This window comes from Pseudomassariella vexata, assembly GCF_002105095.1.
Source record: "Pseudomassariella vexata strain CBS 129021 chromosome Unknown BCR38scaffold_7, whole genome shotgun sequence".
NCBI lineage: Eukaryota > Fungi > Ascomycota > Sordariomycetes > Amphisphaeriales > Pseudomassariaceae > Pseudomassariella > Pseudomassariella vexata.
The window spans coordinates 1645167-1662524 of NW_024467962.1; the positions used below are offsets into that span (position 1 = coordinate 1645167).

The 17358-nt window shown below is 51.8% G+C and overlaps 3 protein-coding genes and 1 non-coding gene across 4 annotated transcripts; 1 reads left to right on the forward strand and 3 right to left on the reverse strand.

Moving 5' to 3' along the window:
• Positions 1-2555: 2555 nt before the first annotated feature.
• Positions 2556-5122, forward strand: BCR38DRAFT_210777 (uncharacterized protein). Its single transcript, XM_040854155.1, has 2 exons — positions 2556-3601; positions 3716-5122. The coding sequence occupies exons 1-2, from the start codon at positions 2767-2769 to the stop codon at positions 4879-4881; spliced, it is 2001 nt and encodes a 666-aa protein (XP_040715683.1). The 5' UTR covers positions 2556-2766; the 3' UTR covers positions 4882-5122.
• Positions 5123-7597: 2475 nt separating this feature from the next.
• On the reverse strand, positions 7598-12521 carry BCR38DRAFT_458012 (EPSP synthase-domain-containing protein; the record flags this gene model as incomplete). The annotated part of the gene is made up of 3 exons (XM_040862108.1): positions 7598-7663; positions 7783-12188; positions 12329-12521. The coding sequence occupies 3 exons, from the start codon at positions 12519-12521 to the stop codon at positions 7598-7600; spliced, it is 4665 nt and encodes a 1554-aa protein (XP_040715684.1).
• Positions 12522-15433: 2912 nt separating this feature from the next.
• On the reverse strand, positions 15434-15536 carry BCR38DRAFT_t187. The gene has a single exon. It is a non-coding gene; the product is annotated as a tRNA-Thr (tRNA).
• Positions 15537-15973: 437 nt separating this feature from the next.
• Positions 15974-16838, reverse strand: BCR38DRAFT_210884 (uncharacterized protein). Its single transcript, XM_040854157.1, has 2 exons — positions 16627-16838; positions 15974-16566 (listed from the first exon to the last, which is right to left on the reverse strand). Exons 1-2 carry the CDS (start codon positions 16663-16665, stop codon positions 16048-16050), a joined length of 558 nt encoding a protein of 185 aa, XP_040715685.1. The 5' UTR covers positions 16666-16838; the 3' UTR covers positions 15974-16047.
• Positions 16839-17358: the final 520 nt, after the last annotated feature.

Genomic DNA, 17358 nt, shown 5'->3' on the forward strand with positions numbered 1-17358 from the left:
ATACTAATAAGTGGCGCATCGTATAGTTGATTTGATTTTGTTATGGGTAGATTCGGGTAGACTGCGCTGCCAAGTAATTACCGCCCGACCGTACATGGAATCCAGTTACGCATTGCCCGTCTATCAGCAGCTTGCACCTCGTGTTGTGCAGTTGCCAAGATGTGAGACAAGCTTCCCCTATCTGGCCGTGATGGACCGACGTTGGATGGTGTACGATGCACAGTTGGTCCATGGATTATTTCGAAGTATGTCCAGTCTTTTGCGTTCGCTTGATAGCCGGTATAAACATATAGTGCATTGCAGATTGCTGTGTAGGAGCGAGCGATTCAACGGGATTCGCCTGAGCACTCGCAGGATATTGTGCATGTGCGTGCGGGATAAAAGTGGAGCTACTGAGCATGCCCTCCTCGCATACTCTGTACTATGTACTCGGCATTGTGCGAGAGCTCGACATTTGGGAGGAGAAAGAATTGTGCATAGCCCAGTTAAAATGAACAATAAAAACTTGGCAAAGCCGAAGTCGACCCGGCTCCGCTTTCCACGTTATGCCGTTGTCGTTGGCGTTGTTGTTGGCGTTGTCGATGAATTAGTTTTAGAAGGGCGGCTAAGTTGGTAACAATAACCCAAGCGGGGCCGGAGTTTGACCCCGGCTAAGGATTGAGGACATACGCGGCTGCTGAGGTCGGTTGCCCTGGCTGCTCAATGCCCAAGCTGCACTTCTCAGTCAGCACTGTAATTCAAAGAGCGAGAGCGAGCAGCAAGCGAGCTGTGGCCGATTTCCTGACATCCAGCCTCAGTTTGGATGCCTGCTTGCTCCAAAAAGCATCACACCTACTTGAACTTCTCAGTTCCATCCATATAAGCCGCAATGTGACCCTGATTCTGCTAGAAGCTGTACAGAGCATTCTTGGCCAACAATGTACTTCGTACTTTAACATAGTGTGCATAAACTCCCGGTGTATTTTGTGGCTCCACTTCGCCGGTAGTGGGCAGCGAGATTCACTAAAAGCCGAACACGCGGTTCCCATGTTTCGGGAGATCCGCCGCGCTAACAAGACTGCGCAACGTGCCGTCAGAATGGGAAACCGGCGTTTGGGCGTACTTCGTTCCGTAAGCACTCAGTCCAAGCCTGTATACAGTCTGTGTGGTTCTTCGTATGACTTCAATATTGTTTGTCACCTCGTTGCACCTGCCCCTAGACGCCCGCATGTCTAGATCCGAGTCGAATTCTTTGGCATGGCTTGTTGAGCCAGATAGTCGCCATGATGACGACCAAATTAAGTTTTTTTTTCGTGTGACTCGCCCGGCCTGCCAGGCTTACGCGACACCTGGGTTTGTGGAATGTAACAAGGTATACGCATTTCAATTTCAGCTGAGATACGCTGGCAAGATGCGGTTGGGACCTCGGTAACCCACACCCTTACCCAAGCCCGTCCTGCAGGTGTAGTTACGGTGATTTGCACAATGTAGACCTGTCAGCAGTTACCAACTAATTGGAAATCCGTCAGGCCTAGATCTATGCCAAGACCAAGGTTCCTTACTACTATCGGGCGTACTTCCCAAGAACGGCCTAAAACGGCCATCTGGCGGAGTCACAAAGAGGGAGGGCGGAGTAAAATAAATCTCCACGACTGCACTGAATGATGAATAATTGTGGTTTGCGAGTGCTACCTGTCTACTTCCTATGCCGTAAATTCGAGATTTCCGTCTCCCGAGCAGCCGAAGCAGGTACCACCAGCATGACTAATGTGGCTTGCCTCCCTTGTGGCAGTGCAACTTTCCAATCGTGAGATTTCCAACGAGCTTCATCGTCTAGCTCGAAAAGTCTCATGATCGGCGTTACTTCACGATGGCAGCAGACCCATCTCGGAAGCCTCGATTTATGCGGGTATAATTAGCTACCGGAGAAAGCCAGAGCAGGGCAATCCCTGAGTAACGGTGCCGGGGGCTCCAAAAAAAAAGAGAAGACGAGAGGTCTTGGCAGGCCGCCCACATCGGCGCACCAACCCGTAGTGTCGCGCGCCCGCGAAGCCCGAATGAAAGCTACGTCACAGACACAGGCTTGTTGTGGCTGTATGCACCATGTCATCCTTTCGCCAGAAGTTGACTGTCCTGTCCAATCCAGTGCCCTTGGGGCTTGCAGCTTTCAATTACAATCTTTATTTTCTGCCAGTCTTCAACAAGATTTGAATTCAATATAATAGTATCTCGATAACGCCTCCTCTCTATCCCGCATCTTCCGTATCAAGATAATCAACACCTGACATGCATACACCAACAACATCAAATACTCCGTCTCAGTAATACATAGGATTCCCCAATTACAAGCCAGACTGGTCATCATCCAAACACTGAGGCCCAACGACAAACCCCAGCGACACAGACACGACAAAGACACGACAAAGAGATACTCGCAAGTGGTCACTGGTTGGGTCGACCTCGTGACGATAAATATTTCCTTGACAACGCTTATAACAGGGACAAACCCCCTTCGGATTACCAAGACGAAAGAAACTCAAGACTATCCACACACTGCGCTAGAAGCCGGTTCCAAGTGTTTCCAAGCACCAAACAAGGATCTCCCTCTAGTTGCGAAAATCCAAGCAGTCGGTGCAGATAACTTTTATTAGTGACGGTGACTCCAACACACTTATAAAGGTCATCCATTCGTCACCCCGCCCTAAACCCCCACTTTCCTTTACCCTTCATCTAACCTTGAACAACCTTGACCTCGATCACAAACAAAAAACATACGTCATCTACACCATGATGCTTGTTCACAACATCTATACTCGACCTACACATCAACAACCCTCGTTCAGGCAGTATCAACATCAACATCATCAGCATCTCGACGTGGACAGCAGCAACCTAGATCCCGTGGACACAGACAGCGTCGCATCCTCGCCACACTCGACACAATCGTCGCTACTCTCGCAGTACTCAAATTTCCAGACGACATCGCTCTCGACCACCTTCGACACCATACCGTCGGCCGTGCCTAGAGGGGACAACTTCAAATTTCCCACGACGCCTCATTCATACGAGGTACAAAACAGCCAAAGTCTAAGCCAAGTGCCAGACCTAACGCCTTCGGAGCAGTGGCTTCTCGGTTCCACTCAGCCGCAGCACCCGCAGCAGACTCCTCGAGCCGCCCACCGATTAGTACACCAACGCGAGCCGTCGTTGTCGTCGCTTAGTTCCAACGGCCCAGCTTCGCCCTACACAGCAAACACATCAAACCCGCATATTGCTGTAACCGACTCGAGTAGCAGCGAAATGTTTCACGACATGAGTGGCGGCGAAAGCAATTACGCATATCAGTCGAGCGGCAAATCCATGAGCATGAACGAAAGCTTTTACGCAACCCTGCAAAATCTCCAGGCTGGCAACGCTGGCTTCCAAGACGAAATGCCCAACATGTCGGCCCATCCGCACCATATCAAGCCGGACCGAAGCCTTCTGCCGGCGCCTGAACTTTCCAATGGCTCAGCTACGAGATCGTATTCACACTCAGTGGCGAGTTCAATCGCTGGCGGTGACTCACCCGCCACGCCATCCTTTCAAGAGCCTGATGAAGAAGGCAGAAGGAGAAAGAATGGTGAGAATCTTTCCATATGCGCCCTCCCACAACTACAAGATATTGGTTTCGATCTTATACTCGGCCTACACCTGAACCTTGATCACAATTACTTACGTTCCTGTGACCGCACAGTTTTTAGTTCGATGCCCAAGCTGGATCGTACCATGACGGACGTCTTCGGCGACGAGTTGTACAGTCCCAACTTTACCATCACATCAGCATCTCCACCTCCGCAGACGCGTCTCGCCATGTCTCCTAGCAATGATGTGTTTGCGCAGCGACTTCAGGCGGCCAACAGCCATCACTTGAACACGGGTCAGTCGCCCGTCTCGGTCTCGTCACGGAACCAGTCGCCTTTCCGTCACGGCTCGCCGCTGGCACCCGTATCCAATGACTTCTCGCAGCAGTCGAACCAGGTTCGCTCGAATTCGGCACAGCAACTGAAGGAGAAGCGAAAGACAGAGCAGGACGCGAACTCATTGCAACAAGTGGCGCGTAAGGCAGAGCAACAGCAGCAGGGAACGCCAAGCACCATTTCTCCCAAGGATGCCATGTTGGATTTCAACGAGCCGGCTGATGACTCCAACTTCCCGCTATTCTCGGCGCAGGAAACCAACAACTTCGATCTGCACCAGCTTAGCAAGTCGATGCCTCAGCAGATGCAGAACTTCCAGTCGACAACACCGTTGCAGAACGCCTTCAATTTCAATATGCCTACAAATATTCAAGTCCCGCAGCAATATCCCTTCGTGGCACGCCCACGACAGCGGCAACAAGCAACGCCGTCGGTGAGCACCTTTTCAAGAGTGGGCTCTGAAGACACAAACGGATCGGCTAGCCCTGGATCGGCTCGAAGGCCAATGCGGACCAACGCCGACAGCGGCACATATACGTGCACGTATCACGGTTGTACGCTACGGTTCGATACACCGTCCATGCTACAGAAACACAAGCGCGAAGGGCATCGTCAAGCGAACGCACTGAGCACTGCACGACCTGCAGTCACCTCCCCAGGTGTGCCACAGACACTGCTCAACACGCAAGCTGGCCCGCACCGGTGCGATAGGATTAATCCTAGCACTGGGAAGTCCTGTGACACTGTATTTTCACGACCGTACGATCTCACACGACACGAGGACACCATCCATAATGCGCGAAAACAGAAGGTGCGATGCGATCTATGCACCGAAGAAAAGACTTTTAGCCGCGCCGACGCCCTGACTAGACATTACCGCGTATGTCATCCCGATGTCGAGTTCCCCGGCAAGCACCGACGGCGAGGCGGGTCTCATGTCTGAGGTAGTGTGGTATGACGACATTTTCTATCATTCGACGTCAAGCGCATGCTGGCCATGTGTCGTGAAGGTGATGATGTGGTGTGGTGTGGTGAAGATGGGTCGACGGCCGGCCCCTCGCCGCGTGGTGTGATCGTCACGCCCAAGCTCTTTGGCGGGGTGTCGATTTTTCAGGGTCTCATGCGTGAAGGGTCTTGCAGGGTTGCTAGTTCAACGCCGGACCTTACCTTATCCGGTGGTCACCGGCGCACTGCACAGATTCTCCTGGTCATAGACCCACCTTTTACCATCTGGAACGTCGTCGTATGGAGCCACCAGCTGTCTCTCATGACGTCAAGCGGCCGATGCCTCGCAGCGAGCCGACACAAGACAAATCACCACCTACATCATAACAAGTCCTACCCCAACTTTTACATCATTTTCATGCTACTATTACCCCGATCGGGTTTCGATGCATTTTCCTCTTTCCCGTCCTGCCCGCTTGAATGCAGTGCGGGCCTTATCCCCGCCCGCGAACGCACAATAATGTTGTGACGGCGTCATTTCTTCATTGGGCAGTTGTATCTGCGGGCTTTTTGTTTCCGCCGGCTCTTCGCTGGTTTCTAGTTTTCAGCGGGCGCGAATGGCAAAACTGTTGGCTTTTATTCACGACATATCCTGTGTCATGCGCTGGGGCTTTATGGGTATAGAACGGGGTCAAAGAGATGGGCATTGGATCATGCATGCTGGATACTGTTACTAATCATGTAATGCCTTCTTTTGGATTCCCTGTACATTCTTGGTCCTCTTTATCGTCTACATGCGACTGCGACTTGATTTCTTACCCCCGGCCCACAACGACCGCGCGGGAATGTACGATGATGAGATGAGGCGTGATGGAAAAAAACACATCGAGTTGCTGATATCGTTTAACGAGCAGCCTCGTTGATGGCTGTGGTGGTTGCACTGTTCCATGGCTCAACATCGACGGACGGTGAACCGAATGGATAAAATTCCATAATTGAAATATATACGTCGAGCGTAGTATCCTTTAGAAATAATAAATTATTGTTGTGGATAATGTGCAAACAAGGTGCTTAAATAAACTGCCATTATTCTTCAATATCGTGATATTTGGAAAAGTCTGCATGTCATTCTCGAGGCCGCCAATGACGCGAGTAATGCTACCACACTTAAACGCCGGTTGTAGAGTGCTTTCGCAGGGTTTCTGATGAATATTCTACGGCTCGGTCGGGGTTTATGAGCTGTACCTGTACATCACTACAAGCAAGCAAGGAAGTAATGCCAGCCAGATTAAGACAACCCGGGCGAATTTCCAAATGCTTGAAAGTATTATGGACCGTTGTATGGATACAACACAGAAACATCCAGGAACTGAATTAGTATACCATAGTAAGTTGTTGAAAATGATAGCATTATACAAGGATTAGGTGATATTACATCCTTTGTAAACATTTCATAAAAACAAAAAACCGGATAGATGGCAGCCGGTAGTTGCCGAGATGGATATGTGAACTTAAACGATGTCTACACGAATCGCCAACGTCGATGATACTTGGACTCGATGGTGGACATGGACATGGTGTACATGCATGCATGTGGGCTCGACTTGGATATCCATCTTGCTTACTCCAGCCGGCGACGCAGCAACAACTGGGAATCGGGCTCACCAGCCACGTCTGACAATCGCCACCTGGCGTGACCAGAACGACGGAAAAACCTTCAAGAACCGAAATATAGAATTTTTCCTATGACGGAGGGCTGATACAACATTGAAAAGCGAGACATACCAGAGTTACAGGTTCTTGTCGCTGAGTGCGTCACGCATATGTGCTTCAAGTAGATGAGAGAGGTTGAGGCCAGGGGTCCTGCCAAGATGGGTTGCATCTCGGGCCAAGAACTAGAATCTAGTCGCGGTGGCAAATACGGCAGCCCAGAACGACAAAACTGACAATACCCTGCCGAACCCAGAAATCCCTATCAGGGCCCAACACACTGCAATCACCAGCGCAACCACCAGTCCATTTACCAGTACCCTTCTCTAGTTTCGTGTGTGTAGGGAGGAATTTTGAATCCGTGCGGCCTTCCCGCTACGTATATGAGGGATACGTGGGGCGCACAAGGCACTACTAGGCCAGAGAGCTAAGCCGTATAAACAGTATACGCGCGACCTATACACTCCACCTATCCGTTATACAGGTAACCAGCAAGCCCGTGTATTGACGAAGGGCAGTAATAGCTAGACTGATAATTGGGCTGGTGATTTTCATAAGTTGGGCCCGATTTTTTATTTTTGCAGGGAAGGAGGGTGGAGCTTGGGTCGATTATTGGGAAAATGACAGTTCGTCGTTCTGAGCTGCGCCAGGCAAAGTTCGGGTAAATACTATGTAGACGACGGGTACCCTGGAGTGCACCATCCAAACTTGGACCTAGCCAGAACTAGCCTGCTATGGCGAGAAAACCAGGCGTGAGAGTATAGACTATGCTGATCACTTGTAAAAACTGCCACCGGGATAAGTACACATTTGCACGCCGCAGCTCACACGAGCCTCTTGCCAGATACGGCTAGGATATGTCTATTCTATTCATAGAACATGATAAAGTTGACTCGCCAGGGGGCCAATAATAGTGCAGTTGAGCACAGCAACTAAGTAGGATGACACACTTCATACCCATCACAGCTCCATCCAAGAATTGGGAAGTTTATCTTCGCTCGGGGCTATTCGCCCATTACGGCAGCTCGAACATCCGAGAACAAAGGTGTGATGCCGGTCCAAAGCAGAAACTACACATGGCACATTGAGTTAGCAGTCATTTAACAAAGAAAAGGTGGCAAAATGTTAAGTAGGCGATGAAGGGCAAGGTTCACTAATGCTGGCACCACTCGGCAACATTGAGACTTACCTGATAGAAGCCTTGAGAACAGAGTACTTCGAGTCCGGGCATGGTGGCCCAGCCCGAATCCTCAGCAAGGCCCATGAGCGGGGTGTGTAGCGGCTTGTAAGCCATCTCCAGGAGCACGCGACGCTGCCCAGCAGACTTGGGTTGCCGCAAGATCTTTCCGAGCAGCTCTCTCATGGCTGGCTCAATGGGCCTATCGCCCGGAATGGTACTAATGATAACGGTCGGCAGAATTTTGACGTCGCTGGCCTCCTCGGGCCTTTCAATGTCGTAGTCGCTTGGGAATGAGGAACACAGCTCGTCGACGATCTTGGTGTTGCGTGCCACGATGTAGATGGGGCTAAAGCCTAGCGAGTGAAGCGCGTAAATAGCGGCCCGGGTCGTTCCCCCCGACCCCACAACCATGGCGCTACTCGGCTTCGACTTGGTCGGTGATACTATACCCGCCGAACGAAGCGTGTACACCATGCCCTGCCAATCCGTGTTGGTGCCGACCAGCCGAGTTATACCGTCTGGCGACAGCGTTGGGATGATGGTGTTGATGGCGCCAATAACCTTGGCCGAGTCGGTGACCTCGTCCACCAAGGCCATCATATCGAGTTTCAGGGGCATCGTTACTGAAGCGCCACCAAACTCTGACGATCTGATCAAATCCTTCACGGATGCGGCGTCGTCAGTCTCGTGCAACGAGTACTTGTGTGGCAGTCCCGTTTGCTTAAAAAGGGCGTTGTGGAGGGCCGGCGATCGTGACGCCGAGATGGGTTTGCCGAATAGATAAAACTGCTTCGTCTCAAGTCCGCCCACCAAGGCCAAGCCTGCACGAATTTCGGCAGCTGACAGCTGGCCGGGGGCTGCCTTAAAAGGTAGAGCAGGATGGGAGACGGGCGTGAGGAACCCGTTCAGCACTCGAGACAGCTTCCCCAATGGGCCCATGTTCAGCGCGATGATGGGCTTGTCGTGAGCAGTATGCATTCTGTCCTGGAAAGCTTTACAGGCAAAGTTGTCATCCATCGTCTTAGCTAACCCTATTAATTTGATAACGTCGCCGTACTGTAATGCTCTGTTGTACCACGCTTGAAACCCGCCGTTCTTCCAAGACAAAGCACCCGTTGGATCGTGGTGGGACGCAATGATTCGTGTTGACCCCTTGGAATGCATAATCTCGTCCAGCATCTCCGACGGCAGAGTCATCTCCAAGTCTATATATTCGACACCCATGCGCAGGGCCGCCCGATAGATGGAGATGAGTTGCTCCTCTGACGTGTACGCGAAGCGACCTCCTTGCCCCTGTGAGCGCAGTGTAAACACGATAGGAACTTTGGCCGTGGACCGCAGGAGCGAGATTTGCTTGACAATGAATTCAGGAGATAGATCTTCAAGTAGATCCACGCGCAACTCGACAGCGTCCGAGCCTACCACAACCCTGGGAATCACGTCGACTGCCGATGAGAGGTTGGGGACCGTGAGCGACACGAAAAACGACTGGCTTTTCTTTCTGACGTCCTCAAAGTGCGTACTCTGACCGCAGACAAGCGAAACAAAGTTTTTGAAATCAGCGGGAGCCTCGCTGATGCCGTCGAGGTACGGACTGTGGTATTCGTAATTACTGCACTTCTGGAAGAAGGGTTTACGTCGCTCGTACACTTCGCGGATCTGCTCCGAGTAAGCCGGTCGAGTCTTGTCTCGCATGAGGTATTCGACCATCTGCTCAACATCGCGGTTCACGAGGAGGACCACTCCTCCCTTCTTGTGGTGGTTGACGAGCAGCTCACAAGCTTCGGGGGTCTCGACTATACCGCCGCCGCAAGAGAAGACGTGCCCATAGGCCTGGTTCTTCATGACCTCTCGCAAAAGGTCAACCTCATCCTTGCGGAACCCTTCCCAGCCGCGACCGCTTTCCTTTATTATTTGGGGAATGGTTATGCCGGCCCGGCGCTCCAGTTCAGAGTCAAGGTCCGTGAAGGGTCGTTCCAGTATGTTGGCCATCCAGCCGCCAGTCGTAGTCTTTCCGGCCCCGCGCATCCCGATGATGAAGACAGACGGGCCGGTATCGGCCTTCTTTGCGTCCTTCGGCTCAGCTTCAGCATCGACGCCGACGAGACCAACCTTGAAGGACTGAGCCAAGACATCCCACCAGCCAGGCCAGGTCTTGCCCGTGCATTCGCGCTCGAGAACAACGACAGCCCGGGGCGACAGCACCGAGAGAACACTGAAGCTCATGGCCACTCGGTGATCGTCATAGCAGTAGATGCCGTCCTTTGGCTCGGTGAGTTCGGTGTACTGCTTTCCACTGATTTCGATACCGTCCTCGAGCTCTCCGCTCTCGACTCCGAATTTGGCCAGTTGTATCCTCATGGCAGCAATGCGATTGCACTCCTTGACGCGCTGGTTGGCAATGCCAGTGATTTTTGTGACCCCAGAAGCTACGGCAGCCAGGACTGACGCCGTTAAGAAGGCATCTGTCATTGGCTCCATATCGACGTGCGGGATTCCCCTTAGTGCCCCTGGCGGTGGCCCCGTCACTGTCGTCGAATAGTCAGTCTGCTCTACCTTGCACCCCATGGGTCGCAAGACATCGATTGCAAAGCGCGCATCGCCTTGCAACGATGTGGAGCCAATGTTGGGGATCGTGCAGCTGGTACCCGTGATGGCGGCCACTGCCAAAGGATATGTAGCCGAGCTCGCGTCGCTCTCCACAACATACTCGTCGGGGTTTTGGTATGTACCCTGCGGGATGTGGTAGGTGTTTGGTTCTGTCTCAGACTTGGTGACGATAATGCCAAAGGTCTTCATCATGGCTGTGGTCATATCGATGTACGGCTGTGAGATGGGCTTACCGCCAACAAGACGGAGAGTTACTGGCTTCTTTGCGTAGGGGGCGCACATGAGAATCGACGACACATACTGCGAAGAGACGGTGGCGGCCAATTCGATCACACCACCATCCAGCCCACCAGCAGCGTCAACCCGCACAGGCAAGCTTTTATCCTGACCGAGGTAATCGATATTGACACCGTTGGTCCGCAAAGAATCAACGAGGGGTCCAATGGGTCTGACTTTCATTCTTGCATTACCAGTCAAAACGGTAGAAGACGTCTTGGATGGTGAGCACAGGGCGACAACCGTCGTCAGGAAACGCGATGCGGTGCCTGCGTTTCCCAAGTATAAAGACTCCTCGCTAGCCCGAAGCTTTCCTCCCTTGCCCGTGACAACAAGGACCTCGCCGGCGTCCTCCCAAGTGTAAGTGGCGCCATCGAGCTGCGCAATCGCGTTGAGCATGTATTCCGTGTCGTCGGAGTGAAGCAAGTTCTTGACACGGCAAGTGCCTTTGCCGAGTGCCGCCAGAACGAGAGCACGATTCGATATGCTCTTGGACCCCGGGGGAGCTACGCTGACTTGCAGGCCTTCAGGCACACCAGGGTCGATGCGGGTGGCTGGAGATAGCACGACTCTGATGGCACTGTCCTCCACCACGCTAGCTTTGGGCTCGAACGTCTTCCCAATGGCCGATAATAAGACGATCTTCTTCTTCTTGCCATCGTTCTTCTTGTCAACGGCCATCTTTTGAAGTAGGACATCCACTGGGCAACGCTTTCCTGCTGTCAACTTGACGATGCGCTTGTCGCGGACGGTGGTGGGTAAATCATAGCTGGCGATACATTTGACCAGGCGGGCGACAGCGCCAGGGCGGAGTGCGCCGAGGTACCGGGCGAGTTCAGCCTCTTTGACCATACCAATGGCGACAGCCTCGCCATGCAGGAGCTGAGGGGTGAGGATGGCCTCAAAGGCATGACCGATGGAGTGGCCAAAGTTGAGAAGATTGCGCAGACCGCCCTCGGTCTCGTCTTGGGAAACCACTTCAGCCTTCACGCCGGCCGAGCCAAGGACAATTCGCTTGAGAATAGCGCGGATGGGGAGTAATCTCTCGGAAGGATCCGACGTTTTGGACCGGATGGTGTCTAGGATGAGCTTCGCGTTCTCTTCCAAGAAGGAAAACTCGGACTCGTTCCAGATGGCAGCCGTCTTGAGGACTTCGGCCATGCCGTTGATAAACTCGCGGACGGGCAACGTCTCGAGGAAGGCTAGGTCAATGTAGATGCGGCGCGGTTGCCAGAAGGCGCCGATCAAATTCTTGCCCATCGGAGTGTCAATGGCTGTCTTGCCGCCGATGGACGAGTCCACCATGGCCAACAGTGTCGTTGGGACTTGGACGAAGCGGACGCCGCGCATGAAAGTGGCGGCGACGTAGCCGATCATGTCGCCAATAACGCCGCCGCCCAGGGCAATGATGATGGTATCCCTTGTGCAACCTTGCTCCAGCAGCCAGTCATCGATCTCGGCCTTGGTCTCGCGGCTCTTGGACGTTTCGCCGGGCGGGATTGTCTTGGTCAATAGCCGGCTTTGCGAGCCTGCTTCTCGGAACGCTAACAAGTACGCAACGAGTCAGTAACTTTCTCTTATTACTGGGTCCACCGTAGTGTTGCCGGCTTCGCAACGCGCTTGTTCCAATTTATTGCTCTTTCAGGCGGGCGGAAGGGGGGGTCCTCACCTGTCTCGAAGACGGGCACGTATGTTGCGTCGAGGTTGGTATCAGTTATCAGAACATAGGTGGAGGATTTGAGGTCAGGGCTCTCGAGGAGATCGCGGGCGACGAAACTGCGCCATATGCCATGGTCGACAATGATGGACTCGCTGCCCAAAATAGAGATGCGCGTTGGGCCATTGGTGACGTGGTGGGCCATGGTCGGAAAGCACTATTCCATCAAACTCGACGTGGAATTATCCGTTGGTTCCACCGTAGGAAGTAGACAAGCTGCGGGAGGAACTCAGGTCAGCAGAAGCACTCCATACTCTTACGAGAATCAATAGTATGAGTCAAACAGGCCGGCGTGATCCTTCGAGGACTGGGTCGGTGGATGAACTCGAATGAAATATCTTACTCGTCGCAACGTGCTACGTATTCTCTTGATCGTTGCTGACGGGGAATGCGCTGTAAGCTTTGAGGTCGCCCTCGTTAATGTTCCTTTTGGTGTGACTCGACGACGCCGATGCGGATATGGCAAGTGCAGCTCAAGTCTTACAACTTTTTTTCTTCAATATCAGAACTTGTAGTAGAATTGACCAATTAAACGGTAGTGAATAGCTCCGCGTCGGACGCGGGGTCATGAAACTCGCGAGCTAAGTTGCACGGTGGCCCAGGCTCTCGGGGTTGCCCCTCCAGCCTGCAGCTGTCCCTGGCTTCCGGCCTGGGCTTGATGCCGAGGATCGGACTCATGGTTTTTAAATATAGGAACATCCTGAGCACAAAGTGTCGAATATCACGTGTGTCCAATCGAGTAGTCAGCAGTGCGTAAGATTGTATATAAATGAGGTGTGTTCTTGTCTGTCTGTCTTCTTGTCAGGGTACGGCCTGGACCGAAGTCGATAGTACAGAGTGAAGGGGAGAAATAGGCGTGTCCCCCTGGTGGTCACCTGGTGTTCACTGGTGGTCACTTGGTGATGGCAGGTAGGGGTATCCACAGTCGTTTATTGATCTCTCCCCTCTCTATCTTCCTCCGTCTCGACTCCTTACTTATAGCCAGCCGAGGTTCTCTGTTGGATTCTGGATGTTTGCTTCCGCATGTCTGTGTTCCTTCGACTTCGGCCAACATCTTGGATAGCGGCTCTTTATCTGCAACCAAGCGATTCCCTATCCGCTGCAAACGGCTTCAACAGCTCTCATTCGCCACAAGCGGCTCTCTAGCCGCCACAAACGGCCTCCCGGCTCCTCATTCGCCACAAACGACTTCCTTCCTGGTGGAAGCCGGCCCGCCTCGGATGACACTTGTGGCTCTGACACTTCTGTTCTCGCGAACTCCCGTTGCTCTGCCTTTTATAGATGCTTTAGAACATGTCGGTAACTTTGGTGTTACTTTTGAGAAGAGGGGTTCCTTTCGCCTTCTGAACTTCAAGTGACAATAGTCTTCTCTAGTGCCATATTATTTCTGAACCTAGGAACCAGGTGTCCTATCTGACAATTACCCCCTTCCTTCTAGGATTTGTGACGACTGACACATGGACGATAAGCAGGGACATCCTGACATGGCCTGCCCTGGTCTGGACGAGCGCGTTCCCCTTATAATAGGAGAACGGCCAGACATACTTGTAACCCTTTCCTTCTCTTTCTTCCCTAGTTTAGTATTCAACAATAGAGATGCACTGATATGCAACCTTGATTCGTACCTATGTGCCTCTGCCTCGTTACAGGATTACTCCTTCCCTTACTAAGTAAACTAGTAGATACTAAATAAAGTGACCCACGCTCTTGAAATCGAATTTTTTCTTGCAGCTATATACACTTCTTTGAAATACGATCTTGAATTTCATCAGGAGTACTCGATAAAAATGACGGTTGTATCCAGAGCTTCGGGCGAGTGGCTAGGCTTACGTCATCGCTGACTCACCTGAATGGCCTTTTTAACCCCCAATATTCAACCACGATTTATAACTTAGGTTTACCAATATTTACAGGCAGGGGACAAACAAGATATGTCACTGAAGTGTATCAAGCCTCAGTGGGATCCAAAACATGGGGATACGCGCACAGGTCAATATCACCTTCAGCAGCCCGGGTAGTATGGCCTTCACAGTAACATTGTTCAGGTTATGTTGAACTGGTCCCGTCAAATTGAAATTCTATAACTGAAAATAAAATCCTGTTCGGCCTCAGTCGCTGGTGGTCCAGAATATGAATCGGTATCCCCAGTAAAACCTCTGTAGCGCCTAATTTCTCTCTCTTCCCAAGATATAGAAGTAAATACCTCGAGATAGTGGTAAGGTAGAGAGCACTTTGTGTCAGATAGGGCACCTGGTTCCTAGGTTCAGAAATAATATGGCACTAGAGAAGACTATTGTCACTTGAAGTTCAGAAGGCGAAAGGAACCCCTCTTCTCAAAAGTAACACCAAAGTTACCGACATGTTCTAAAGCATCTATAAAAGGCAGAGCAACGGGAGTTCGCGAGAACAGAAGTGTCAGAGCCACAAGTGTCATCCGAGGCGGGCCGGCTTCCACCAGGAAGGAAGTCGTTTGTGGCGAATGAGGAGCCGGGAGGCCGTTTGTGGCGGCTAGAGAGCCGCTTGTGGCGAATGAGAGCTGTTGAAGCCGTTTGCAGCGGATAGGGAATCGCTTGGTTGCAGATAAAGAGCCGCTATCCAAGATGTTGGCCGAAGTCGAAGGAACACAGACATGCGGAAGCAAACATCCAGAATCCAACAGAGAACCTCGGCTGGCTATAAGTAAGGAGTCGAGACGGAGGAAGATAGAGAGGGGAGAGATCAATAAACGACTGTGGATACCCCTACCTGCCATCACCAAGTGACCACCAGTGAACACCAGGTGACCACCAGGGGGACACGCCTATTTCTCCCCTTCACTCTGTACTATCGCCTTCGGTCCAGGCCGTACCCTGACAAGAAGACAGACAGACAAGAACACACCTCATTTATATACAATCTTACGCACTGCTGACTACTCGATTGGACACACGTGATATTCGACATCGACTGGCTAGGATGCTCGTAATCCTAAACTGCACCAATCTCCCTATTATCGCTAGGTAGGCGAAGTCAACAAGGTGGGCAGCGCGCCGTAAGGGTTGACTAAACCCCCTTGTGTGTCAGCTGCGGGATTCGAACCCGCGACTCGTCACCGACCCAAGTGGGCGAGGCTCAAATCGGGACTTATCTACCAGCGAAGTGACCAACTACACCAGCCGACCTCTCGATATATGTCGGTACCTGAATCGCAGTCTGTCTTTGTAGTCTCCTCCGAGGAAGTAGGCTCTGTCCATTGGGTCCCATCGGAGAAAGCCGTCGCGATTCAAATCTTCAAGTATACCGCGCTGTGAGACAAGATGGCCAGGCATAGTACAGAAGACACATTTCCTGGTTGTCGTGCCCCATCGATTCGGATACGGACGGTGTTGTCTGGTCTCGTAATCGTACAGTTGTCCTTGACGAGAGATGTCTTGACGAGAGATGTCTTGACGAGGGATATCTTGACGAGGGCTGTCTTGAGTCCTGACCGTATTTCCTTGGGCCTGGTGTACGACCTGCTGTACGAGTGGCTGACAGCCCCATAGCTGCTGTGGCCGGTACGCAGTCCTTATGTCTTCCATCTGGTGTCTCCGATCAGACGGACCTACTTGGTATAACCGTATCTCCAAGGCTCTGAGCCTCTCCGTGAGAGCAGTCACATCTGGCTGGCTTTCCTCTTGTCCTTTCTTGCCCTAATCAGACGGAAAATATCTCTTGGCTCGCTTGTTGTGGTTTTCCAGATCGACCTTAGTCTTCGCCCATCCTCGGACTAACTTCTGGGCTTGAGAGTACTCCATCTTGAAGATCTCTTCGTACGTCATATCAGCTTTGCTTATGATGTCTTCAAGGCTGTGGCCGTGGATCCTCTCGAATAGACCTCGAGTGCAGTCAAGGTCGCTTGGGACTCGAGTAGTACCCTTCGTCTCACTAACGAGGATCTCATGATCAAGACAGTACGTATAGATCTTCGACGGATTCGATAGTGGAGGCTGGTTCTCGAGGTCTTTGAGGCGCTGGTATGCACTTCGTAGTTGTCTAGGGTCTCCGATTACGAAGGTACTTTTCAGAGCCGTTACCGCGGCACTCCAGCTGTCAAGTTGATCGATAGCGTACTCCACTCTTTTCTGATGCGTCCTGTCCTTAGTCCAGTACTGGATTTCGGCAATCTTTTGAGCATCACTGAGTCGAGCTCTCTCAAAGATCCGATCGACCTGCTCAATCCAGTCGGGTACGTTATCGCCGTCAAAGCGGAGGTTTGGGTATTGCGCTACATCGGGGATCATATATTGTATAGCAAAAGCTTGAGCCATTTTGATCGGATTCTCGGCGGTCTTGACGAGAGTAGTCTGATCAGTCCTAGGCGAATAATAGATTCCGTGCTTCTCGCCGTACGGTCTCTCTCTCGGCTCTGGAAAACTGTTCCTTCGTAGGAACTATTCTCCTATGGGTCCTGTCGTACTAGTCGTATCTCTGTATCTGAGTCTCATATCGTCTATCGCATCTCTGTATCCGAGTCTCTCTGTCTTCTGTAATGCTCTCGGTCCTGTGCCGTTGTTCTTCTTGTCGATACTCTTGATGCTCTTGATCTTCTTGTCGATGCCCTTGATACTCTTGTCCTTCTTGTCGATGCCGATTGTCGTATGTCTGTCTCTCCTTGATGCTGTGCTCTGTGCTCTCTTATCTCTCTGTATCTTATCTTCTGAATAAGAGTTCAAGAGCTGTGTGCCGAGCTGTGTGCCAAGTCCCTATCCATATCCTGTTGATAAGGCCGTCGTGGCTTCGGCAGTCTCGGAAGCCTGTACTTCCTCTTCGAATTCCCACATTCGCTGTCCTTATCGTCGATTCGTAGCCAGAAACTTTGGAGCCCCGCCCTTCCGAGTTTGTCGGTCTTAACTCTATGTCCGAGGCTTCCGTGTCTTCCGTGTCCTTAGCAGAAGCATTTGGGGGTCTCCATCATTCCCTCTTCGCGACTGATCGGTTGTCTTCAATAATTGCGATCCGAC